Source organism: Lipophrys pholis (genome assembly GCF_963383615.2).
Source record: "Lipophrys pholis genome assembly, chromosome: 23".
Lineage (NCBI taxonomy): Eukaryota > Metazoa > Chordata > Actinopteri > Blenniiformes > Blenniidae > Lipophrys > Lipophrys pholis.
In genome coordinates, this window is record NC_137645.1 from 4,666,673 (window position 1) to 4,694,462 (window position 27,790).

Here is a 27,790-nt window from a genome sequence, read left to right on the forward strand (position 1 = left end):
GAGATGGAATGGAAAGAGGCAGAGGATGCTGACAGGGAGGCTGATGTGAGCACTGACCTCAAGCAGTTTCAGATTGTCTAGGTCCAGCGAGCTCTCCGAGCCCGCAGCCTCCATCATATTCAGGTTGTGGAGGCCTCGCTTTCCATCTCCTGTGAACACACACACACACACACACACACACACGCTCATATTAGTTCACACCAAAAGCTAAAACATGCAGATGCATTCGAACAAAAGATCAGCTTCGCTTCCACGTGCTAAATTAATTAAATGTCTGCCAAAAACATTTAAACATCCTTGAATAATGAATGTTCCCCGCTCTTCCTCACAGCGTGGTGCCATGGTAACTCACCGTGCATCATGCGGTAACCAAAGAAAGCTGCTACGGCGACCACGGCCAGCACGGAGACTGTTGCCAGGGCGATAATTACTGTCTCTTCGTGGCGCAGTGCGCGAGTGGCTGCGAGCGGGAAAAAGGACACACAACAAAAACAAAAAGTACAAATCAGAGTGCGACCTTGCTGTGGCGAGCCGACCTTTGATTTGTGAGCTGGAGACAGAAGAAGGCCAGCGAAGGCTATCAACACAAAGTCTAACAGGGACACTGGTTCAATGTGATGCAATCCAACACAAAACATGTGCAATACATCAGCTTTCATTCAGCCCCGTCTATAGGACCTCCATTAATATTCATGAGTGTTTGGCGAAAGCTGCTTTGAGTTACGAGACACGACAAGTAACACTCCAAATAAATCACATAGTTCAAAGATTTCACCGGCATAATCGCACAACAGAAGGATAATTGGCCAATTAAGATGCCGGCTGACAGTAGTGAGCAGCTTTATGTTTACATTACATGATTTATCGTTTCGCTGCTGCGTGGCCCGTAAGAGCGCACACCTCAGAAAGCCACAGTTGCACCGGCTGCATTTCGTCGTTCAATCGATGACTCAGCTGTGTTTCCATCGCCGCCTTCACACCAACACAGTGTAATGGAAGTGCTTCAGAAGTGACTCGCAAAGAAATGATTGATTACAATTAAAAGACGTGTACATCAGGATCTACACTCATCGGGTACCCATGCAGAGAAGCTCTGCCACAAATGCAAAACATATGGCCCACACAAGGCTCTCAGTGAAGACAAATAGAACTGCCACCCACTTCACTGCAACCTCCGCTGGACTCCATCCAGCTATCGAGGCTAGCGATCAACACAGGCTGCGAATGAAATTCTCACAAAGGTCAGTTGGCACTTGTCCAACAATCATATAAACATTTTTAACATCCATCATTACCGGTATAATGCAACGGCCCTTATAACGACATTCAAACTAACAAGGTTCGAATTAAATCCTCAGTGTGAAAGTTTCGTCCATCCTGTGTCCAAATAGTTTTTTAACCAACTTCCAATGCAACGTGGCCTTGAGATAAACTCTGACCCTTCTCAGATCTGAAGACAATGCAGGACGTCTTCCCCATGATCACTGCAGACGCTTTGACGTTGCAGTGAGCTGGATTGCATTACACTGAGGAGTTTGTCATTTTCTGGTTTCTATAAAAGAAATTAGTTCAAGACAATCAGACAGACGGTAAAAAAACAAGAACAAAACGAGACAATAAAACAGGAATATTGAAGCTGATGAAAAATAAACAAGATAACAGTGAAATTGTAATCAAATAAGATGGATTTTTTTTTTTATTGCCAGTTGAATACTGATAAGCCAAACAAAAGAGCCTCACTAAATTTGAGAGAACACATATATCTATATTAACAAATGTAAGTTGCTAAGTCACCCAACTGTAAATGCTTAATTCAACGGTTTTGCATGTTTCATAATTACTTTGATCATCTACAGCATTAAAAAATAAAACCTCATTAATCCGGTTGGCATAGGTGATTTTGGTCTGCAGCCATCCGGCTCCTGAAATCTGACGTTTAAAAGGCCCCTGTGGAGTTTTTGCCCGCTAACAGCCCTGTTTTTATGAGTGTTTTTCACGAGCGCACGGCACATGCGCATGCGAGGTTGCACACGCTGAGCAAAATGGGAGAAAATGGGCTCCGCACGGATGCAGGTGGGGCATTAGGATTTGTCTGGAGGAATAAAATAGTGAAGTGCAGTGCAGTGCGAGTGTGAGCAGCCTGTGAGTAAGGGCCGCGCTAAGTTGTAATTCTCCCTTCCCAAATTACAGGCAGCGCAGACACACGCAAACATTTAAATGTCATGGCGTTGGGAGAGTGTGCGTGTGGACTTTGGGGCACGCCGTGAAGTGAATGACGGCAAGAAAACATCAATTAAGCCCCAAGAGCCAGAAGAAGCAGAGCAGGAGGAGAATGAACAGAGCAGCAATGGTGTGGAGGTCCACATTCGCCTGCATCGCCAACATCAGTCAGCGTGGCGGTGCTGCCGCGAGACACCAGCTTTATCAATAATTGATGGCTCTGAGAGCCTCCGGGCGGCTTTGACTGACATGCTAGCATGAGCAGGGCACGCAGCGCTGCACGCAGCCTGACAGCCCCCCCCCCCTCCAAATGCCAAGGTCAGCAGGTTCACTCACAACAAGGAGGCTGAGCAGGAAGCCATCTGACACAAACACACAAGCCAGCACCTACTGACTTCACATTACAGTGTCTCACCACATACCAAGTCCTTGAGTAACTCGGCACATCTCAGTTTCCATTTTGAGATCAAACTTCATTAGTCATCAGAAGAAGTCATTTGACTGGTGACAGTAATAGTCACTCATGACGTCACAGACCCAACTCTGGCATGATGGACGACCTTCTGAATGAGAGCGGTCCTGAACACTAATCTCAACGCTTAATGTCTTAATTCCTTCATTTATACATTTTGTAAAATGGAAAGAAAAAATACAATTGATTCTAATATTTCCATTGTCTTTAGCCTTGACATCCTATTATAATCTATTCAAGGGGCGAGCAAAGTTTTGGGAAATGCTCAAACCAACTGTTAATAACAAGATGGTTAGTTGTATTCAGGTATTTTCTACACAATTACAGTATTTCCTGTTAATTGTTGAGACTGTGACGGCCCACTATAGTCGAACTAATGAATATTCAGCCATTTTCTAAACACATTTCTCCACTATGGCAGTATTTCTCAAGAAGTTACTAGGATTGTTGCAACCCATCATAATCCATTTTAGCATTTTTTATTGCAAATATTCGTCCATTTATTGTAAAGCTTTTAAAGTGTCTCCATTGACTGACGGCCCTCTATATTCTACTTTAACCCAATGCAGTTTCACAATGAACCTTGAAGTGTTTTTTACTGCTTTTCAACTGACATAAACACTATTATCTTGCCTCATTGCATTGACAAAGCCTCTTTTACTCCCAGTTAATGCACCAGTGCACAAGATTGATGGATTTAATTTAAGAATCCCCACAATTTTCTTGTTCATTTACAGTCGAGAGAGTCTGAGCGAGGATCACCTGCTGCCCGCTCAGGTGCTACTGCTTCCTAAATCACCTGGCGCTGTGTGTCGTCACCCTGGAGCCCTGGCTTCAGATCACTCGCTGAAACCGTTTCCTCCTTCTAATAATACTGCCATACATCTGCCCAGACATGTCAGGCATTATCTAGCTCAGGGAAAACACAAACAGGATTTACAGTTATGAGACACCCCGAACTTGAATTTCACTAATTACTCCAACATCCTATTAGCACCCGGTGCTTAATTCTCCTCAGCGCGGCGCAGCGCTTTGTTTCCGTGTCTGTCTACAGTCACGGGCGCGCCCGCAGACAGAGCAGACACCGTGTAATCCGAGGAATGCAGCGAGACCACGTCGGATGGCGGCGAGCGTGCCTTTAAAGTGCAGGCAGGAGGGAGGATGAGCTGGCGTCGCCGCCACAACACGCGCCGCTTTCATTCACCGCCAAACAGTTAACAATACATCTGTTTGCTTCGCTTGACATTGTACACCTAAAAAAAATACCAGCAAGTGTTTCCTTTAGTTTCATCAAAAGTATGCCTCATGTGAAGGTTTCTAATAGAAGCTGAAGCTCAGTTCTCAGTGTTTGGGGCTGAATGATGCGGCAGAGTAGGAAGAGGTGGAGGAGTAGCTACAAGTAGGCGTGGGTATGACAGCTCAGATCGTATCAAACATCCTTTTATCTCTCCTCTTAATAGCTTTGTGCTTCTAAGCTGTGTAGGCCTGCGTTCCTCTTCCACCGTACTTTTCTCTGATAGTCATTTTCTTCTTTCGTCCACTCCGCGCTGCCTGCTTGTGTGAGAGATGACCGTAACCAAAACGCTCAAAACTGTTTCACGGAGGATAAGGGTTGAGTCAACGTTCTGCAGACGGCAGCGTATTCTACCAAGCAGTTTAAAACCTTTTTAAAAAAAGGCATTTTCAAGGAAATTACCAGTACAGCACACTTTCCGCCATTGTTACGGTTAAATCGGTAACCTGTGGCTCCGGGGACACAAAGCCACGTTTTCATCTTATTTCACTCCAGGTGATAAATGTTGAGTGAACTAATCACCTTAACTGTCATCGGCACAGCTTTATGGTGTCCAATCCTGAAAATTCTTCCATGGCCAAAAGAGCTAAAATTGCCAAACCTACTACAAAAGAGCTAAAACCATTAAAATATCTGTAACAGGGCAAAAGAGCTGAAATAGCTAAACACTACTAAAATGACTACCCATGAAAAAACAGATAAAACCTGTAATATAATGTCGACATAACTTTCAGTTTTGGGAAATATACCAAAACTACAATCCAACTTTATGAGTTGTGTTATCTTCCCATCGCAAACACGACTCTTATAAGCTTGGACGATTTCTAAATGAAAAGGTCAGCATAAAATAGAATACTAAAACCACAGAAGCAGAAGGGATTTTAAGCCTTCTGATTTAATCTCTTGTATTGCATCGCTAAACTTTGAACGTTTTGAGGTTAAACTTGGTGGCAAACAGGTGTGTGTGTGTGTGTGTGTGTGTGTGTGTGTGTGTGTGTGTGTGTGTGTGTGTGTGTGTGTGTGTGTGTGTGTGTGTGTGTGTGCTTACAGATGGGTGCGGTGGTGGGGCTCGGCGGTGGGAAATCCTCGGTGAAGTTCACGTTGCACATGTCGCTGCCGCAGCAGCAGAAGTGGTACGTCCCATTCTGGATCTGCGGAGGCAGGTTGGTGACCACGCAGCGGTCATCGCGGCAGCCCTGGTTGTCGCCCAGGTGAGTCCAGCAACCTGGGAGGGAGAGAGATGCTCAGTCCTCCCGTTCCCATAATGCACCCTGATTCAATACGATCGGTTCGGTTCACACAAACGGCGCGTCAGTACCTTGTTTGACCAGCCGCACTTCCCCCGGAAGACTCTTCTCCCACAGCCCGAAACAGTGGCTGCCCTTGGAGCATCTGATGGTGGTGTTCTCCGGCGACACCCGGCCCTCGCCCCCCGCCACTCGCTCCACCTCCCACTGCTGCTGCTGGTCGGTGAAGGCACACTCCCTCTCCTCGCCCTGCGCCGCTGTGGACACACAGGAAGCACAGTTGTCAGGCAGTCACAACAACTCAGACATGTAAACAGGAAGCCGGCACATGAAGTTTGTGTTAACGATCAGCTGCGGGCGGCCTGGCTAATTTATGCCAGTTCCAGCTCATCCTGTCACACTTTTAATGGGTGAAAACAGACACATTTGCACATTTCTCCGAGAGGGAAGACATACATATGCATACATCTCTTTCAGCAGCTACAGGGGCAGATTGATACTGCTGCTGCATCTGTCAATACAGGAATCCACAGATGAAAAGTAGCTGTCTGCCAGAGACGACTGCAGCCTCTCATAAGCCCGGAGATCAATAGAAATACCAATTTAAACTCTAGCCTGGAGCAAGTAACACACAAAGAGGAGTGGAGGGAAAGCAGACACCAGAGTCCTAATTAAAAACATCAACTGAGAAGTGACCATTAAAATCCGAGCAGAGAAAATGAGATGTCAGAAAATGAGAGAGCGGGAGGACATGTGTGCTTGATAAATGCGGCTGATTTGTAGCGCGATGTAACGAGACTGGGAGCCGCCACGCCGGTGAGAACGAGCTACAGTGTTTGTGTACACAGGCTGTGTGGTGGGTAGTTTCAGATAAAGGAAACGCGATGTGCCACTTTGTTTCCCTTCGCTCCCAGCTCCTCCCTTTCCTCCATCCGGCAGAGGGGGCTGCAGGGAGGGGAGGGGGGGGATGGAGAGGCTTTGCCCTGCCCAAGGTCGAGCTGGCCTGTGTGGGCAGAGGGCAGCGCGATGGAAGTGGTAGCTCTGCCGGGCTCGGAGCCAGCTTCCCTCCTCTGCTCCCATGATAAAGCGATCAGCCTGGGCCTCTGCTGCCCTCAGCCTGCAGGCAAACGCTGGCCGCTCCGAGTTCGGTCGGCGCAGCGAAGCCGTGCACGTGCAGGAAACACAGAGGAGTTCAAACCCAGGGTTAAATATGTAGAGGAGTCATCATTTAGATGAGGGAAACAAATTTCAAGACACTGTCAGGGTTAGACGTAGTTAGAAATATGAAATCCCATCCAAAAGCCCCCGGGGTTGAAATGACCGCCGAATGCGAGCGTGGAGTTTTATTACCCAATATGACATACTACACATGCTATCAAATTTAAAAAAAAACAACACAGCGGTAACCCTACACCGAGGAAGAAATATGCCAGAGAAATGGCGTGCAGATAAAAACAGAGAAGCCGTCTTCTGACACAGCTGTGTTTTCCTTCCAGCCCACACACACCAGAGTCCAGCTATTTACTTGGAATATGTGAAAAATAACTGATCTCAGAGAAGCATGATCTGACTTGAAATACACGCAAGCACGGACGATAAAAACGTGATCAGAGTGGCTGATTTAGAGCTATTTATTGTTCCGATATTACATTTTATGGTTATTGAAACGTAAAGAAAAAGCCTTCACTCATTCAATCTGCTCAAAAATGATCAAATGAAATGAATTTATGTCTTTGGTAATTCATTTGGTTGGTGTTGGAGTCGTTTGGAAAACAGGGAAAAAGTGGCTGATTTGTGCTTTTATATAATGCCACTACATGAAAAAACTAATAATAGTGAAATGTATCTTAAAGCGTTTCTTCATTATCTGTTGTGACCAAACACGCAACACATTGGGAGACTTGGATTTCTCTCGGTAAATCCAGAGATCTGTGAGACCTTCTCTGCCACAGTGTTTCCCTTCAGATTAATATTGGCCTGTCGCTTTCCAGGACATACCGTTACTCGATGTTTTTACAAATTAGATCTCGAAACACGCGTTGGATTCTAATGCTACTTTGCTCGCAATGAGGGAGGAATAACTGATTTGTCGGCTCTGGTTTCAGGTCTTTAGTGTCGTGGTCTTTCGTATGGCTGTACTCATATTCTGTATTCCTCCCAATGTCTTTGACATTCGTAAACACTCCAGAAAATAGTATTATTTTGTGCTGTGGTTTGCAGATTTTGGTTTGCACTGTGGGGGGTATCTGTTGTAGGAGCAATCTTTTCAAAGTTTTCTTGTAGATTAGCATTAATGTCTTTGTGAACTAGTTTAACAGTTTGCACTGTGAGGGGTGTTTGTTGTTAGCCTGCTCTCTCATGTTTTGTTGCTTGTTTCCTCTGAAATACTTTTTTTTTTTCCCATTCACTTCTGACTTTTAAAGAATAATATACTTCCTTCTGCACCACAGTGCGTTATACAAGAGACATGTCGTCTTTCTGCAGCAGTACAAGGACAGAAGAAGTGGTTCTATGCAGCATCTCTATTCAAGATTTATTTTTTTTTGTAAAGAAAGTGGCGAGCGCTTTTGAGGCGCCCTCGCTTACAGACACATGTCGTGTTGCCCCGTCGCTATTGTTTTGCAGCAGAATACTTTTTGTCACATGTAGTGGCTTGGAATTTGAGTACAGTGTTGAGCTGAACCCGTAGGACAGACATAAACAACCTGTTCAAGTGGATTCCGAATGAGAACGGGAGGAACAAGGAATCAAAATGAATCGTGCTTTGTTGCACGTGTTGACTTTTCCACTACGCGTGCAACCGACATTACTGCCACTAAACCTCGAAATGAATGACAGAACTCTGATTTGTAAAATCTTTTTATGATTCGGCCCATATTAAATTATTCAGTTTCTGGACGGGGTGATTGAGGGAAATTAAACTTTTTCATATTTTGATCATATTTTGAATATCAGGGTTGGCTGCACTCCAGAAGAGTTTGGGAATAGCTGGAATAAAACATGCAAACCAGAGCTTTTGTATTTGTGAAGCACATATAGATGCATTGGACCCGACTGACCATATTTATGAGATTTGTATGGTCATATACCACGTTTCTATCTCTCGAATCATCTTTTTATTTCTCGAACGTTTCCCGTCCACGACTGCAGCCGCAGAGGGGAGTAGTCGTGGAGGTGAGGACATGAGCTGTACAGAAGGAACTCCAGTATAAAGAGGAGAAACATAAAGCAACAATGGCAGGAGGACAATAGAAGGAAGTGCAGAGCCTGTGACAACACCCTCAGACAGTTAGAAAAACACACACTGACCTTGTGTGCCAGAAGAGTTTCTCTCGTCTTTCCCTCAAAATTAGTCAGACTGGCATTAATTATTAACATTTATACTCGAGTTCAAGGCTATGAAATGAATCTCCATGATGATGCTGTGCACATAAACTCCTGGGTATAAAGAAGTGAAACATCAAGAAGTGGAGTTCAGGTCTTTGCAGGTGAAATTTATTTAAAAGAAATATAGATTTTTTGAATTCACCACCAAAATACACCTTCAGTACACTTATATCGTATTTATTCTAAAGCTGAAAAGCAGTTCCTCTCTGTGAACACTACTAAGTAAGCAGGGGCTATTAAGCACCGCCACCATAAAGTAAACTAAGACCTCTGTGGTGGTTTTAACCCTCATCCTGCCAACAAACAGCCCCACAGTCCCTCCCCTCCCTCCCTCCCTCCCTCTCTCCCTCCCTCCCTCCCGGCCCGACGGCAACCCGTGACCGGCTGTCTGACTGAAATAACATTATGACACACAGCACGTTAAATAGTTTCATTGAGCTGGAGGGGCCTGTTCATGAAAAGCGAAATAAAAGGATCACGCGGCAGCTTCTTTAACTCCTGTTTCCTCACGAAAAATAAATAAATAAATCACTCAATACCGTGTTTGTAACTTTTGATATGCGTGTAATTTTCAGCTCCACTTATGGATATTTATACAAAACACCAGCTGAAGCTAAAATGATGAATTCAACATCATTGCTCTGCCTCTGATTTAGTCAAATCACATAACTGTTAGAATCACAAGAACATTTATTCTAATCAACGTTAAATTAAAGTGTATCACTGTCACTTTGAGATGAAACACTCGTGTTGGGCCTACGTGGTTTTGATGAGGGCATTTCATGGGACTAATTAGATTAGTTCTATTAGCAGTCGTTCTCTTTTTAGCTCCTCCATGAACTCCAGCTGCATTTATATTGCAGTGGTGTTGCTTTTATGTCACAAATAAAACCTGCTACGTTTTTATTGCAGGTGGCTGAAAATCTACTGAATCGAAGCCATTACAATTGGCTCAAGTAATTGGCTTTGTTTACTGTGAAAATATGTATTATGGCAAAACACACGATTTATAGTTAGTAAGATTCATGATAACAATTAAAGGACGTTCTTCACTGATGTGACTTTTCTTTGGCTTAATTTGGAGAAGGTCATTTTGGATATAAACACTCCAGACTTTAAAAGTATAGCAGGTCAGTGAAGATTTACTGTTAGCTGGATCAGTCACTTGTAATCAGAAGGAGATGATGCTCTTTGTTTTTGAAGTAATTTCCCTGCTAAATGTCAGCAAGTTCTGTCAACAAACATTTTATCTGACTTTATCTGGAAAGTCACATGAATGTTGCTGTGAATTGACTTTGAATTCCTCTGTGGATGTGAGAGTAACAACACAAGCTCAATCATTCATTCTGCACATAATCAAGCCTTTTATTAACGTTTATCCACAGTTTAGTTCAGTCGTGCTAAGAACTCTGGCCCCCACAGCAACAACATCCCCATTTGTGTCCAGTTGCATGTTGTCCTGTGCATGCATGGGTTTGCGAAGGATTGGCGACTCTAAAAATGCTCATGGTTGTTCTCAAGTTTGTCCTGTGATGGACTGGTGACCTGTCCATAGTCCTAAACTCCCAGCTCAGTGACACTAGTCATGAACGTGTGGACAGAATTGAGTAACCGGAACACTTTAATAACCCCTCTTTTGACTTTTGCATTGGATGCCAATCACTTGTGTTTATCGCGCCGGGCTCTGTACCTGGTTCTGCTCCACAGGGCTCGCCATGTAATCTTGGCTCCCACTCCAGTGTTGGGATTGTGGGTCAGAGTATGCAAGCAAGGCCAACGACGCGAGGCGGGGAGAGGGAGGAGAGAGAAGAGGGGTAGTCATATCAAAAGGCCTCGGAGTAGTTTTCTGCTCCAAGCCTCTTCATTGGATGATGGCGGGCACTGCGGAGTGTTTACCCATGGCCCAGTTATTTGCTAATCTCTCCCTCCCTCCCCCTTCTGGCCTTCAGTGCACCCTCCCACCGCCACCACTACCACCACCCCCACGGACTACCCCCTTCCCCACCGCCTCGCCACTGAAAAACAACAGCGATCTAATCTGGCTCTCTCCTCTCTCTCCTCTCCCTGCTGCCAAGGCCCAGAGGAGAGACGCAAGACACTGCAGCTAGGGACTTGATTAAAAGTCACCCAGTGCACGGGTGTGTTGGCACTCTTCTCTCCAAGTTCACGTCCAAGATTACAGATAGAAACAGAGGAATGGAGGGAGGAGGGGAAGGGGGGAAAAAAGAGACTTTTCTCCACTGAAGAAATCGTCTCCTTTGCACAAATCCATGGCTGTCCACAGCCACTCCACTATGCAGCTTATGTCCATGTCTTGATTAGCTTTTCATAGAAGCCTGTTTCCCTCTGACAACACAAGAAAACAACAAAAAGAACTTGACCAGGCGTTATCTGTGCCCGGGTGTTTGATGTTTTCCCCATCACAAAGGCTTCTCGATAGCCATCGCAGGCACACGCCTGATCCGTACCTGCTGCGGCTGTTTGGGTGTGCGGCTTGTTGCTGAAGCAGGATTCACGGGGTATTTGCTGACACCCCCAATTTTCCAAGTCCCCTGGTTGAATTTAAAGATGTCGACAGGGTGGGTGGTGGGGATGCTGTATTGGTGGGTGAGCGGGGTCTTAATCTGTCCCATCTGTTGCCCTAGGACTGCCCAGTCCACAATCTGCCCCCCCTCACCTCAAAAACACCACCACCAGCACTCAGTCTGTGGCTGTCTGGGTCTGGTACAGTTATGCTAATCCTGGGGCTTAAACTCCCCTCAAAGCTTAGAGGCCTCCATTATTGACCACCATGCATAGACCAAAATCCAACCCCCACCCTCCCTCGCCCCTTCTCTGTATACCTAAACTTTCCCAAATATGTCATGAAAACACGGATGATGACGAGGCCACCAAAGTGGTGTTTGCCATCAAGTCTGTGAGGGATAATCTCAGATTATTCATGAACAAGCTAAAGTCTGGTTTTAGGCTGTGCCTGAATTTAGTCTCCATCATTCCAGCGTGGAATAAATGAACAGTGAGTGTGGTGCAGGGCTGCAGCCATCTGACACAAAGAGGTTTTTACCTGTGCTGTGGCAGCTATGATGTCATCAGCTCGCCGCAAACAACATAATTGCAGCATTTAGCTGATTCACCGAGTCCAAAAAAATGAGAAAAGGAAGTACTTCTCAAATTTCAGACCTGTAAAACATCACATCTGAAGATTGTTGCGTGAACCAAATAAACTCTGTACTGGAACTGGTTTTCGTCAATTATGGAGTTCCTCAAGGCTCTATTCTGGGATTGTTTTGAATAGATTGTGCAGTTTTTCTTGGCTTTGTTTAAGAGCGGCTTAAGGTCTCGATTCAGTACGTTTTTCGATGAACTGCGAAGTTCCTCACGGTTTTGTTCTGGGGCCACTTTGGTTTATCTATGTAGTTCCTCAAGGCTCCGTTTTGCAACTGATTTCATGAAACTGTGACTTTCCACATGGATTTGTTCTGGAACCTTTATGTAATTTTACTTATACAAAAACACAAGGCAATCTTTATTTGATGGGCAAGTGCAACTATATCACCCAGTACATCTCTCAGAAAGCTTAACAGACAGTATATTTGAGTACTTTCAACAAAATAACATCACGCCATTCAGTCCTGTCTTGGCTCGTTAGCAGTGGATGTTTGCCATGTTGTCAAAACTGAGAGGACTTGTTGATTTGAAGCTCCCGTTAAAACACATGTCCATATTTCACAAAGGACCTGAACACAATCTGTGCTCATTTTCAAGGAAAAGTCAAACACGAGTCCCTGTATACTCCATTATTGATAGCAGTACATTGGGAATTAACGAAAGGACTTTGTAAAAGACACATCACTTGAAACCTGGTACAAACTGAGGTCCTCGGGCGGTGACCTGACAACTATTTCCTCTGCACGGTTAAAAACAAAAGGGGGCTGAGCTTTTGTTGTTCGAGAATCGCAGCCGTGGAACAATTTGCCTGAGGAGAGTAGCTTCCTCTAATTCACTTTTAACAAAGAGGCTTCTTATAACTTTTCTCCAATGACAAGATCAACTGTGTAGCACTCGTTTTAATAATACATCTTGATTTTGCTAAGCTCTGAAATGTTCTCGTAGCATGACATTCTTAACTTTCTTTCCTGCGGTTTTGACGTTCGCTTCAAGCTATCGACTGTTCTTTGGATAATTCCTCTATTTCTTGTTTTCAGTCCTTTTCTGTCTCGGCTTATTTGACTGCAACATAAATGCATTTTTAAAGAAGAACCTCCACAAATCTCCTGCTTCCCACTTGTGAAAACCTGGAGCATTAATCAAGAAAACCCAGATCTTTAATCAGCGATGTGTCGACAAATCAATCATTTAAGACGTCATGTACTGCAACCCTGGAGGCCTGCTGGGTCTAATTTGACCCCCATCATGCCTACGCATCAAGATTTCTTTTCAAATGTAGTTTTAATATGTTTTTAAACTGCAGCTGCAGTAGAGCATCTCCATTAGAGTCTGATATAATGGTGGGAAAGGGCTGCAACGGTTACTTTTGTGAGAAATCAATGCCTGGTTGTGTCTTGGAAATGTCAGAAGATAGACATAAGAATAACAATAAATAATTTAAATATCACAATATTAGGTTCTGTGAAAGGTTATTGATCCCGTAGAGCACTGTATGGACTTTCAAGTAATAGCTGCATTTGTTTCTTACCATTTTCTTGACTTCTCTTTAGATATAATGTTCCACTGTCAGCCAGCAACTTAAATGTGAGACTTAGATAAATGCAACTGATCCCCTTTGAGTCGCACAGAAGACATTACTTGTTGGCTGTTTGAGGGAGACTGTGGAATAAAAAGGCAGATCTCAGACTGTCTGACAACACAAAAAGATGCATGTTGTTGTTTTCCTCATCGGTTTTAGAATATTACCTTAAGTAAATTCCACATAGCATCACTTAAAGGATAAACGACATATTGTCTGATTCTTTAACTTAAGATGATGATGGCATAATAACTCAAAAAGTCTAACTTTATTTAGTGCAAAAAGTATGACTATGTTATTATGAAGACAATTTTATCTTTCTTGATGAAACCTGAAGTTTAAAAAGAAATGTCTTTCTTTTTTTAATTACTATGCCTCCTGGCAGAATCCAGTTCATTGAATTATCAAAATCAATTTCTGGTGAAGTAAAGAGACCTGAAGATATTTTTGACAATGGGATCTTTTCAGTTTTGAAAAGGCTCAAAATGAGAACTGTAGACTTATCGTCCAAAGGATCTGGATTATTGCAGAGGGTTGAGAACCTTTTGAAACAGCGACTTTTTTGCTCATGTTTTTCAGGTATCTTTGCCTTAATTGTTCTTTTCGTGGTGACTTTTGTTGATTCCCAGTCTCAACATGAATGTAGACGTCGATAATCCAGCCTCACTCCTGACCTTGCCTTTGCTCAGGCGTCCTAAACCTCCCGCCGTTGGGATCGTGGAAATGCACCTTATTCTGCTGTTGCAGCCACTCTAAGCTGACGTCTGCAGGAACAGCCGGGCTTAAGATATAAAACCAAGGCGGGGGGAAGCAAGAGCAGCAATATCCACAGAAACTAAAGCTACCAGGGAAATAAACGGGACCTTGATCGCTTGCAACCAAAGAAAACTTTTTAAAGTTTGTCCGCGAAAATCAGATTAAAACCCAGCGAAACTGCTTGATCCATAGTCTCAGCAACATTTTTGGCGTGCTCCAGACTTATTGTCTCTGCTGGTCAAGGAGAACGCTTCGTGGTAATCATGAGCTGTCACTCCGAGTTACCATCTCAAGGCTGCACCTTTTGTTTCCTAAAACATCCGCTAATTTCTCTTTTTTGCCCAAGTAAATGGTTGGTCGAACACTGTGCTATTGTATCTCTGGATGCTTTTTTTGTTTTTTAACCTCAACTCAGATGTCAAAGCGAAAGGTACTAGGAGAGACCGACATTGATTTTGTTCATCTAATAGAGTAGAAGACAGGCTGTATTAGAGCGAATGGCCTCCCACCTCCCCCTGCAGTCCACCATTCATTGGTCTGTTTCTAGCTGCAGTCGGTGTCATCCCTTCTCACAAAATAATGATGTGGACCGAGTGCAAAATATTATGGAATCAAAGAGGGCGTAGTACTTTCACATCCTCCAGCTTTGGCAACTACTTCCTACCCACCCACCCTAAATTGCGCAGCTCTACTCTTGTTAACGGCAACAGCAAATTGCTTGTACGAAGTCAGCAAACATTCACTCCTGCGAGTACACCTCATGTTTTTGTTTTTTTTTCTTAATATATTATCAATAACAAGGTTTTTTCCACCAGTACTTGTATCCTACAATAGCCTCCTGAAAGGAGCCAGCTCAGCAGTCTACTTTAATGGGCAAAGGTGATGCAGTTTGGTAAATTACGCCTCTGGGCTTCAGACAAAATCACTCATTAATGTCACATTTTTTCCCATTACTGGTGCATAAAGTTCATTCATGTACCTTGATTGGATCCAACTGTTTAACAGCATATGGCTTTCTCTGTCATTAAACAGGACATTTAAGTGGTTCCATCATGTTACAGTGTCATAAGTCCAGGAAAAGTGTCAAATAATAAAGTAAATGCGTGTTTTAGTGAGTTATCTGGACAGACTGTTTCGGATTCAGACCGTTGTGAACAATCTGGCCATGGAAGTCCTTCATATGTATTTATAACTCATCTGATGAGAAAGATAAAGCTTTACATAGCTGTGAACTAGGGATGTCCAGGATAGAGACAGGGGCCAAGTAATTGATGAGCTTGGTGTCAAATTACAGGATATCGCATCAGCTACCTTGAAAGCTGACCGTTGTAAAGACAATTGAATTATCAAGAAGAGCTTCATCGAGGCAGAGGCAGACAGAAAGTCAACCGAGGAGCTTATCAAGCCAACAGACACCAACTGAGGAGTTTTTCTGAAATGTAAATCGTTAAATCTAACTCAAGTGGAGCAGCAGAATTCTAAAACAACCTTCAAAACGAGCACAAAAGATCACCTTTGACGTGCAGTGATTTGTAGTCATCAGTAACTGAAGCACTTGACGGCTCAAGGATGGAAGACTATGTCTCAGCTTCGGTTGCTTAGCAAATTACTCAGAATTTGTTTGAACGTTCTGGTGATTTTTATGAGTCCTCCAACCGAGCACGTCATTAAAAGCCACCAATCTGACACCGGGGGCTGACGCAACTCTTTACCTGGCTTGCAGAAATCCCCAATACCGTATGCTGGGGCGCCAAGCAACCTCAACACGAGCGTGTAATCTGGAGCTGCTTTCTGTTGAGCCGCTGATGTGACAGCAGAGTTGACAGCCCAGAGCCCCCGCCCCCTCCTCCTCCTCCCCTCTTGCCCTGGGAGACTGACGGGGAGAGAGCATGGTTTATGGGGGAACAGTAGGTCTGCATGGACACAATGGCAGAGTGCGGACAGGCTCTGTGAATGAGGTACAAAACTCCCACTCTAATCACGTTTGGAAACCAAAACCTCAGTCTGACCTGAGACTGTACAGCTGCCGCGCCTCCTGAATTATAAACTGTGATGTCCCACTCGTGTAATTCAAACAATAAAAGCAAAAATCCATATGCAGCAGGAAAATATGGAAACTTTAGACAAAGAGCAGAGAGTGTGCCAGAATGTGGGCAGAGCCATATGTTAGGAGGGTGAAAATGCTACTGGTTATGAAGATTTCTGGGTCGAGCAAAGCCCGGAGCTGATGGCAGGATTCAGGAACACCTGTGGTCCTGCCGCAGGTAGCGTCTGCAGGCTTTGTGCCATCATCAGGACGCTCTCCAACTCCAGATTTCGGAGCAGCAGGCGTACGCCCACATGCTGATTAGTCACCAGGGAAAGGCAGCGGCAGGGCGACCCGCGCCCAGCTGCAAACAGGTTAAACACATGGCAGCTGGAGGGAAATCGATGGCGACTCGGGAGGGAAATAAAGGGGAGAGAGCAGGTGAGGAAAGGGGACAGTGAGAGGCGACAACGGCGGGTCAGACTGAAGAATCCTCTGCTTCCTCTCGTCACTGTCAGAGGCAGACACTGGCACATCTCTGCTTTGCATTCATCAAACAGCAGCAGCTTGGAGCGAGCGGCCCGTCCCTGTCTCTTTACAGCCATTATGCCAACAAAGTCTTGGTCGCTGCCCTAATTAATTTGACACAGAACAACAATTTGGATTTATGGGCTGTTTACACGGCGCACATAAGTATCCATTAATCGTCCACGTGCTGAATATCGAGTGAATATATCCTTTTTATTTTTTTAATGGTGAGAGGTTCACTTAATAAAGCAAAAAATCCCCCGAGTTGATGCAAAGCTGCGTCATCACATTTGATATTTTGCTGATTCCAAATTACGCTCGAGTTTTTCCACACGCACCCCGACCCCCTCCCCTTTTTACTGTCAGACGGATGAACCCACGTCACAACCTGACAGCTCATCTCTTCGACACATGTTTCATCTGCTGAATCACCTCAGCTTCCTTCCCCAACTTATCTGCTTGCTCCGGTTGAACAAGACCCAATTATTTGCCAATTTATCTTAAATCTCACTTCCAGAAAAGTCTTTTTTTTTTTTTTCTTGAGGGTTTAAGCAGCTCCACATTTCAGCCCTTTTAAATGAATGCACATGCAGCATTTGATGGCTTGTAATTTCACACCAGCTTCATCATCCTGTTGCCATGCTTGCAGCAGATGATTGTTGTTATACACACACAGACACAGGTTTGAAATTCACATCTGTACTTTTAAATAGTTGATATGCAGCAATCAATGTCTTGTAATTTGATGCCAGTCTTGTTTCGATTGCCACTAACTTAATTGACGTGCTGTGGTTGTAGCAGATGATCATTCAAGGAGTTTATGCAGCACTGACTGCTGTAATTGGACACCTGCCTCATGTGTGAAGGAGTTTACATCATGATATACGTGCAGAATGCTGATAGTATTGTATTTTTTGACACTTTGTCTTTGAATACCAGCTTCTAATGTTGAAATGATAAAAGCAGGGCTCATGAGTGTATAGCAGTGAAAATCACCCGAGCTCCTCCTTTCATTCACTTACAAGCTCAACTACACTGCTACACAATTACGGAATAAAAATAAATACTCAGACTGCCACTTGTGTCGCATTCAAACGTGGAAGCAAACAGGGTCAAGACCTGCGAGCACGAGCAGCTTCGAGTAATGAACACGGTCTCGGTGTGTATTCAGAAACTTCCCCTGCAGCAGCATCTCATAACAGTCCGTCCATGAATGGAGAGAGGAGCCTCGGCAATAACACACTCAGAGAAAAGATAATACATTATTAAGCTGTTCTTACACACAAACACACCCACACGCTGCAGCCCTGCACGAGATGGGATGGGATGGGACCACCTATTTTCTGCCTGGCCACAGGCCCGTGGCACGACGCTGAACTTCCAGCACCTAAATTACCCATCTTGTAAAATACTTTTCCTGTCTTCCCACACATTCCTCCTCCGTTTGTGTGCAGCCCTGCTGCTATCTTATCATGCACAAGGTCTCACAGAAGCCTGGCTTCAGCCCAAAGTCTTGAACAGGGGGCACAACTTGGCAGACAGGGACTGCAGTATGTTTGGCAGTGTTTTTTTTTTTTGTTTTTTTTTTAAACCAGGCCTTTGTACATTGAGTGATTTAAAAGAGGAGCCAGGGGTGCACTTTACTGCTCTGGTCACAAGAAGATATGTGGAGGCTGCACAGATCAGTCCAGAAAATGAGGCGTGCAGAAGACAAGATGGAACAGGAGATAAGGGATGCAGACACATAAACACACGGGGAGGGCAGAGGATGGGTTGGGAACATTGTGTATTTCTGGAAGTGTACAACAAAACAACAATCTCCAGTAATGCAAACAACACAGGATGAGTACATGAGAATACATTAGTCCAACATCTGCACACAAGCAGCACAGCGCATGAAACATTAATGAGACGCTACTAATCTGCTAATAAGCCACTCACCGGCTACAGAAGTCAGGAGAATCGCCAGGCAAACGCCAAATTTAGCCAGGGATTTGATGGTGATCCGGCCGGCTGCCATGATGACACCGTGCGGGGGACTGTGGTGCGTCCGGTGGTCGGTGTCCTCTCCTCCCGCAGCTCCCACTTTGTTTTTTTGTTTTTTTCACGTCAGCTCCACAACTTGAACCGCTCTCTCAGGCGCGGAACAACACATGGAGGAATGGTGCGGAAAAGAGGCGCTCCCCGGCCGCTGTAACCCGCATCGGGCTCCGGGGGGGGGGGATGACGTGGAGTTTACTCCCTCGGAGCGGAGCGGCGACCCGGGAAACTAAGTCGCTCGGCGGACCGGCCGTCTGCAACGTCCATATCTGCTAGCTAGCATGCTCGCCGCCGACTGTCTGGGACCGCGAAACTCACCAAAACAGCCCCAAAATCACCAGAATAAGCCCGATCGCAGCTCAACTCGGTTAAATAAAAAACATCCTCGGCGGTGCGCGGTGTGAAAGTGCCCGCTCGCTCGCTGCTCCGGTCGGGGATTCGGTAAAGGAATCCTGCGCCAGTTAGCTCGTGAGGGCTGCGAGGCTAACCGCCGCTAGCCTCGGAGCTAACCCGCTTTAGTTCTCCGCGTCCCGTCTCCCGGTCCTCGATCCCGGGGTGGTGGAGGTTGATGCGGGGGATTGGGGGGGAGGGATATGTTCACCAGCCGTCGGCGCCTTCCAGGGGCTTCTCCGGTGTGCGGTACGCGGAGATCATTCCTGCGACAGCGGGGGGAGGAGATGCGTATCTGTCGGTGTGATCGCGGCGGCTGGGAACGCCTCGATTGCAGGCTTGTCTGGACCGCTCGTCTCCGGTATCAGGTTGCTGTGGGCTGGCGTTGGGGGTGGAGGAGGACGGAGCTCCACAGCCGGAGGAGGAGGCGGAGGAGCAGCGCCGCTGTGCCGCAGACTGGGGATACGACAGCCTGGGAACGGGCGCTGCAAACGAGCTCCCGGGGCGCCTCGCCTCGCCTCGCCTCGCTTCTCCCCCCAGGTGGATTTTCTCGGAAAGTGCGTGAAAGCCCTGCGGTAACGCACTCTGCTCCAGCCGCAGTACCGCAACAAAAACAACAACAAAAAAACAACCTCCCCGAGGAATAATCCCGGGAATCAAACTCTTCTGAAAACATAACATCTCCAAAAAAGTTCGACATCATTAGTCATCTTGACGTTTTGCAATAATTGAAATACTTGATGTATGGAGCTGCCATGAACCAAAACAACCGAAATACATTCAATTACATGGGAAAAAAAAAAAGCGATTTAAATGTGATTTCTTTAAATCAAAGCAAAATGTTAGATCTTACTACATAATAGTGTATTTTTTTTATATTAATATAGACGGTATATATAGTATTTGTTTTATTACACTATGTAATGACTATGTAATGTGAGTATATAATAGCAATTAATAGAATAAAAATATACTAAACTTAACAAAAAGGTTATATGAATACACAATAAACATTTCTAACGGTATATCTGCAAATATGTTAGTTTTTATTGGACAATTATATTATTATTTACTAACAGTTATTAGTTAATATCACTTACCAAACACATCAATAGTCTGAGGATTATTATTATTATTATTATTAGTATTATTATTGTTGTTGTTGTTGTTTAAATGTTTTTGAATTTTCCAAACTTTTTTTTATATTAACTGACTTTAAAACATCAGAAAAAGCTAAATAAATCTTTATATAGCCTTGAACAACACCGTCATTCAATTTAAAAGTATATAGGACTTGAAAGACTAAACACTGTTAAATATACAGTACAGCTCTTGTGCCAATCGCAGCCCAACACAGACTTTATACTCGCCTGAAAGCAGGTAAAGATTATGTATTTTTAGTTTTTCCACAGCATGTAGCATTGGCTTTGCAGAATAAATCACAAAGTAATGTTAGTCAGAACTGAACAACAGATGAATGAATATGGATTTGTGAAATGTAAGCGGAGTCATTCGCACAAAGTTAAAATTCAAACTGAATAAGAAAGGACATGCAAGTTGTAAAGCTGGGAGATACTACATCTTGAACAAGAACAAACTCATGATAGGAAAACAATAAAACAGATGATTCAGATCAACATTAACACATCTTGAGCCAATATTCCCATACAGTTCAGAAAAGGGGTGATTCCCATCAGTGTTACTTTACTGCCCCTGTGTGGTCAATCACTAGAGATATAGTTTAATCCTTTAGCCCTCTTGGGAATATTTTACACATTTGATCAAAGGGTCTAAATACTTGTGAATACTAAGACACCTAATCAACTCCCACTGACCGATCAACCGGTCTTTGCGCAAATAACGCATCCATTACGCAGCGCAATTATGTTAATCGCTAAAAGGATTTACACTTTCTTCTGATTTGGTAAATTAAGAGAAATACCAGAATGCTAAAAAAAAAGTTTATTTGTTTTGAAGTGTTTATTCACTTTGATTCAGTAGAGAATCACTTAACACAAGTTACTGCACCTGATTGATACAAAAATATGAAATATGTGTTCAGTATTATACTGCAAGTGACAGCATTTATTAAGGACAGATTACGAAATCAGTGTCAGTGTTTAGCCATTTTACCAGAGGTTTGATTGTAGAATTGGAATATGACGTTGTGTGAATTGTCTTGAAATTTTGAGAAACTCCTTTAGGGCAAAAAAAATTTAACTTAAATTTTACGCACATTTTCTTGAAATGTGAGGGTTAATACAAAATCACCAGGGTGGATCGTTACAATAAAAATGTTTCCAAAAGGTGGCGCTGTTAGTCTGTGTGTGTCAGGGTACTGAGCGTTTTATAGTTATATAACCTTAAAAACAGAAATTAGTGCCGCGTCAATACTTCAAAATATATCTTTGATACAAATTATGCACAGATCCTTATTATTTTGACTCAGAGTGCTTTGAAAACGTTAAGTGCGACATCAGAGATGATGAAATAATGCTGAAAAGTCAGATTATTAAGACAGCTGCTGATAAATATGAGCGCATGCTCCTGGTGTGATGGATGATGGAGGGGGGAGGAGGGGGGGGGCGTGCCAGTGGAGCTCCTCTGATGGGACAGAGCACTCAGAGCAGGCTGTAATAGTGGATGTCTCTCTTCGGTTTGCTGTGTTTCAGGGCAGTAATCGTCCCGTACCGGTACCGTCTGTTATGACCCCGCTGAAGTTGACCGGAGGCGTGATGGAAGGATAAAGAAGTGCGCAAGCGGTGCGTTTTTACGCACAGCCCGCAGCGCGGCGCGGCGCGGAGCGGCTTCTCGGCTGTCTGATGAAACCTGGGGGGGACACCATGGCGGCTTCTGCTCCACCCGAGGCGAGGAAGTTCACCCGGGGGCTCAACAAACCGGGAACCGCCGCGGAGCTGCGGCAGAGCGTTTCCGAGGCCGTCCGGACCTCCGTGCTGATGGTGAGGACACAAACTCACGCAAGAAGACACACACTATTGTTCTTGATAACACAACGCTGACATTTATCCTCTTCCGAGGTTTCACCTCTCTCCAATGCGAGGTCAGAGGTCACAACTAAGTCTCCTTTTTGCTACAATCCCGACCTACTGTATATGCACCCAGGCTTGTGCAGTGGGGCTGAATCCTGTTACCACACGTTGAACCACTCCTCACTTTTCACACATTTCCATGCATGCAGTCATACTCCTGCTTGTTGGTGCATATTCCCGATGTTTGACTCCTGTTACAACTTTCTCAAAGAGGTTGCCATGTAACTGAAATATACACCAGCAACTCTACATGGATGGCTGATCACACACGCACACGCACCTGCACGCATGTGCGCACACTTCTTTGCTGTTATTTGACCCCCCCTAAGGTGCACCATGCAACCTGATAGGTTTGCTAGAAAGGTGCAGAACCGGTGATGATGGTGATGGTGATGATGATGATGATGATGATGTGTGTTGCTTTGAGCTGTTCAGTTCACATTCCTGACTGACCTCACTCACACTGTGATCGGCATGAGTAATTCCTCTATCTAATTGCTTTTGCAGTCGATTATGACCCATGTGTGCCGCTGATCTGGTTAGAAAATCGTGGAAAAGGAGCTCAGTTTATCCTCAGCTGTTATGAGACCTGACAGCTGAGGATTGTTTCATTTCAGATGACCTGCACTGACAATTTGCACCTGAGCTTCTACATGAGAAGTTGCTGCAGCTGTCCTCTGCTGAAAAGCGGCACTTATTCAATTTATGATAATACACTCCTTATCTTGGGTGTAATAGTTCATCTACAAAACGTTTCAGTACTAAACTCTAAACAAGTAAATGTGTTATTTGCAAAAACTACTCTTTTTGTATTTTTTTTTTTTCATTTTTCAAAGCAAGTAAGATCATTTTAATTCCTGAAAAGTATCAAAACTACATTTGTCTGATTTAGAGAAGTTGCAATTAGAAGTTATACAAGTTACACCAATGTCAATGTATTACTCAACTGTTTAATCATGTGCTTAATGATTGCTATTAACTCTATATGGTTGGCTTGCAAGAAACGGGAAGAAACAGGGAAGTTACCAAATGTTTTTTTCATTTTATTTCAATAAAAGACACATTTTTAGATCTTGATCTGATGTCAGTGTAAAAAAAGATAAGTTCAGATGATAAAATGATTGATAGTGACACAAACACAAGTAATACAATTATATCCGGATATCTAAAGACTTGTTTTCCTCCCAATACAAATTTTTATTTAAATTGACGTCATTAATGTTGGATATTCATAGGCTCTACAACATGGCATGTTATTGTTGTGAGTTAAAACCCCATTCTAAACATTTAAGAGGCTTTTTAATGTATAAACCATGTCGAAACATACATGTTGTCCTTATTTCTGATATCTTAAAAAGAGGTGATTTCATTCTTTTTCTGAGGCTTCATATCCACACCAGCTGGCCTCGCTCTTTGAACTTATTTCAAATTGATGAGATGAAGAAGTGGACTCATTCAGTTTTAGTTTGGAGCCATGCCGATTCAGATCCGTTAGCATTAGCAGCTCCATTAAGAGGTAAATTATTGACTCTCAGTTGGTGTGAAAGTGTAACAATGACATCAAGAAGGATTTACTACGCCACAAAGCATGTGTGGCATGAGTTTGGAGCGAACATGTCACATCCTCTTGTTTAAAGGCTTACTCCAGGCATGTCTGGAAGCTTGACGCTTACAAGCCTCTTGAGATCTTTATTTTCCTATATTGTCAAATAGCTCTCTCGAATGCTCCTAACAAATCAAAAGAAGGTAAAAAAGAAAAAAAAGAAAAAGTAATTAAATCAAATGAAAGGATCCTTCAGCAAATCACTGATGCAACTCGATGAAATTTAAGGGACTTGCAAGGAAACGGTTGGTTTCTGCAGAAGGATTAAGACCCAATTATTATTGGTGAAAGTACAGCTCTGTCCATTTTCTGTCTTATTATGTCTTGTTTCCCTGATTTAAACTTATTTTTAGTTGAATTCCCTCACCTGTTTTCCTATTAAATTGGCATTTATACACTGAACACCTACACTTTTAAACCAATTAGTGGAGCAGACATCATGTAGAAGCAACTTTTTGATTATTTCTCTTTCTGCCTCCACAAATTTTGAACAATTTCCGAAGTGAGAACAAAAAAACCACTTTGGTTAAATGTAGTAATTAGGTTGCTCCACTGCGTGTCTGTGTTTTCAAGTTGAACATTCTGGGGCTAGAATCGGTTCACTATTGATGAGTACAGGTTACTTTGAGGGTACATAATGTTACGTGTCATATTTACAATCATCTTAATGTTGCGAAGAGATTTATCAAATGGAACCAACGAACCAGTGGGCACTAGCCTGATTCGTCTTGTAATACCACTTTGTACCAGAAGGTGGTACATTGAGTAGCTGCAGGAGGTTTTGACAGGAAATGTGATGTGTGTTGAAGTTTTTGGCGACAACGAACAGCTCGCCCATGAAGCTCAGTGGACTCACTGCTGCCACCGAGTGCCCAGCAGTGGCATTACTTCAGTCTTCCAGTCTGGACCTTCTCCGATGAGGCTTGCTAATGTTATGCTCCCGTTAATGTCCATGTGGGTAAAATGTCTCTCTTTCTATTTCTGCCCTGGGGCAGCTGCTTCCCTTGCCTGTCTGACATGGAGCTGACATGCTGGTATGGAAAAAGCAAATATATATTTATATGCGCGGTATGCTGGACATCAAAGAGTTTCCTCCTCCACTCCAGTTTCACCCAGCAATGTGGACCACGATGACGGCGACTCATCACTGTGGATTTAGAGTTCTCAGCTGTAGAATAAAAGAATGAGGAGATGAGCTTTTATTCCGTTTCATATCTCTCTAGAAAACAGTCCAGCAATTATTTATCTCCATTATGTCACAGCAGCTCATTAAGTCCGTCCCAGCCCACAGTGTGTGGAGTGGCATAATGGATGCCAGATCGGGTCTCTGGGTCGTGTTTAATAATGGATGAGACGATGGTAGGTGTCCTGGCTATTTTTAAACCCGCCCTCTTTTCTCCTCCGTAACTTGGTGTCGTACCAAGCTCCCAAGGGCACCATCAATTATGAATACCTGCATATGCAAGGAAAGAAGAAAAAAATCCTCTCTATTGGAGGGCGAAGCCACTGTGGGTGCACATGCCACAGTTAGTGCAGGCGTGGCTTCCTCTGTCAGCTACACCTTAGTAAACCCAGAGGAAGCCAAGCAGGAGAGCGGTAAAGAGAGCTCCTGCAGTTTTAATAATCACTTCCAACTGTGGGAAATGCTGGCTTCAAGTTTTTCAGACCTTCCTCTGCCCTCTTCCTGCCTTTCTCTCTTGCTCAAATTCTCTAAATATTCTGCTACCTTAATCCCACCTCACATTTTTTTAGTTAGTTTGATCTGTGGACCTCCACTTAACTTCAACTCCACTCCAGAGGATTTGGTCTGATTAGAGCATAAAAAAAACCTGGCTGAGATAATCTGCAGCTTTGCAGATGCTTTAGCACTGCTGACCTCTATCAGTGTCATGATACAGGAGCTCGGCCGTCGCTTGTGTTGGTTTTTTTGGGGGGTTTTTTTTCTGTGGTGCCACCGCCGGCCGAGGCGAGGGCTTTTCTGCCCATGTGGTTTCCTTTTTGGTCTTTATTTAGGCTACCTCTGTGTCATTACCACGCTCACTCCTGCCAGCCTGGCATGTGTGTGTTTGTTTTTCCAAGGCCAACATGTTAGCTGTGGTTGTCTCATTTTAAAGAAGACAATCTTTTAAACTGATTCTTACGTTGCACAGTCATCTGCCTTTCCAAGTAAAATAGGCATGGGATACCTTTGCATTTCACTGCAAAGTTTTAATTGTTAAGTTTCTTACCTCACCATCTTGTAACAGATGAATAAATCCAGTCCAGCTAAAGATGAAAAACAAAAACAAAAAATGCTTGAAAGTGTGAGACCCCCCCCCCAAAAAAAGAAATTATTTTTAAAAAGTTAAAAAAATTAAAAAATGGATAGAATAGCCCAAAATATATTAGAAATTATGAAACAGCTAAAAACTATATATATATATATAAAGAAACGAAAACACATCAAACAGCTAAAACCCGCCTCTACAGAAACAGTAACTAAAAACATAATGAAAAAAGGGCAAAGCAAAACAGCTAAAAACACTAAAACTGACAAAAGTAGCAACAAAAAGACAAAGTAACACTCAAATGAATGCAGCTTAAGTCATAGTTTTGATATAAATAGTAAAACTGCACTGTACATGTTGAGAAGCGGCGTTGTCTTCACTTCACGACTCTCCAAGAGTTTCATTTGGTGGAAAGTGTTGAAGAACTGCTCTTTTGGTCCTAAAGTTTGCAGAGGTTGACACTTTTACTTCTACAGACTGAAACAAAGCTGACTCGGCAGATGAAAAAATTCCTGCCTCATGACATGATTCTGATTCTGTCTCAAATTCTGGGTGCCTATCGTGAGCCTGCCAGCATGTTTTCTGGAAGCGTGGTTGCAGCACATTGTTTTCATTTCTGCACCGTTGAGTCAAGCCAGCGTGCGTTGAGGTTTCAACTCATTGCGACATCTGTGCTGTTTTTTGAGGTTTACGCTGCTGTTTATTGTGGGGTTGTGCCTCAGGTTGATGTAAAAAGGAGCTGCACTTTGAATTTTTTGAAATCACGCAATCTTAAAACAGCCATTTATAAGAAATTTCTGAATGCAACTTTGCCAATTTTCCTGAAATTAGTTGATTAGAGATTTCATAAACTACTATATTACTCATCACTAGAATATCTCTAATAGTTATAAAAAAAAAATACAAAAGTAGTCTTCTTTTGTGAAGTAAGCCAGCATATCTTCTCATGCACAACTTGGCTCTCTGGTATTGGAGATGATGAACTTTTTCTTTCCCAGTTTAAAAAAAAGGTTTCAGAGCCATCAGCCTCATTGTGGGTGCCGGGGGAAAGTTGGGGGATTCCCAAAGTCAAACGACTTCGTCCTTCTTTTCTCACCACCAATGTCTGCTTCAACTTTTATTACAGTTGGAGAAATATTTTGGTTTCAGTCAAATGACTATGAGACAAACAATGGCGTCCATAGACACACAGTAATGCAGTTCAACTCGCATGCAAAGCTTTTCCTACGTCACTGTTTATGTATGAAAGCATTAGCCGTGTCTGTACATGGGAGGCTAATCCTTCTATAACGTTAAGAAGCACATCCCTGAATGTTTTAGTCCTTTAATAGTAGAGATTTACAGATCAACCTCTGGAAGTACTCAAACCTACATTTCTAACGACTCCTGTTTACAATTCAAAGATTTAAATTTTTTTTCTTCTGGATGGCATCATCTGGTTTCAATGACAACTCTCAGCCGCTCCAGACATTCAAAAGTCAGGACACAGGAGAGTTGATGAGAACTTTCCATGCATGAAACAGTCGTGATTTCAATCAAGCCCCGTCTGCACGTAAAAAATTCAGTGTTCAGTGACCATAAAAAGTTCCTCTGACCCAGTTGACACAATTGCACATGCGGAGCTGCAGTGTGTAAAAATAAGCGTTTAGTGTTGGAAACATTCCTTCCATGACAAGGTTGAGCAGAAAATGGAGGAGTTTTTCTTTAAAGGTTGGCAAACGTGCAGACAAATCCTTGCTGGCGTCTTTATTTCCTTTCCCAGT

The 27,790-nt window shown here is 43.5% G+C and overlaps 2 protein-coding genes across 2 annotated transcripts in view; one reads left to right on the forward strand and one right to left on the reverse strand.

The window, feature by feature from the left end:
* LOC308127808 (bone morphogenetic protein receptor type-2-like) overlaps nucleotides 1-19,484 on the reverse strand; it is a 32,303-nt gene extending 12,819 nt beyond the window's left edge. Inside the window, exons 1-5 of the mRNA XM_080493141.1 lie at nucleotides 18,619-19,484; nucleotides 5,305-5,490; nucleotides 5,035-5,211; nucleotides 353-460; nucleotides 58-149 (exon numbers count right to left, since the gene is read on the reverse strand). Coding sequence (XP_080349267.1) covers nucleotides 58-149; nucleotides 353-460; nucleotides 5,035-5,211; nucleotides 5,305-5,490; nucleotides 18,619-18,697 — 642 coding nt within the window. The 5' untranslated portion in view covers nucleotides 18,698-19,484. The remainder of the gene's footprint in view (nucleotides 1-57; nucleotides 150-352; nucleotides 461-5,034; nucleotides 5,212-5,304; nucleotides 5,491-18,618) is intronic.
* Nucleotides 19,485-21,740: 2,256 nt separating this feature from the next.
* Nucleotides 21,741-27,790, forward strand: part of dock9b (dedicator of cytokinesis 9b) — a gene marked incomplete at its 5' end in the record, with an annotated part of 43,880 nt that continues 37,830 nt past the window's right edge. Inside the window, one exon of the mRNA XM_080492880.1 lies at nucleotides 21,741-22,067. Within this exon, the coding sequence (XP_080349006.1) occupies nucleotides 21,930-22,067 (138 nt within the window). The remainder of the gene's footprint in view (nucleotides 22,068-27,790) is intronic.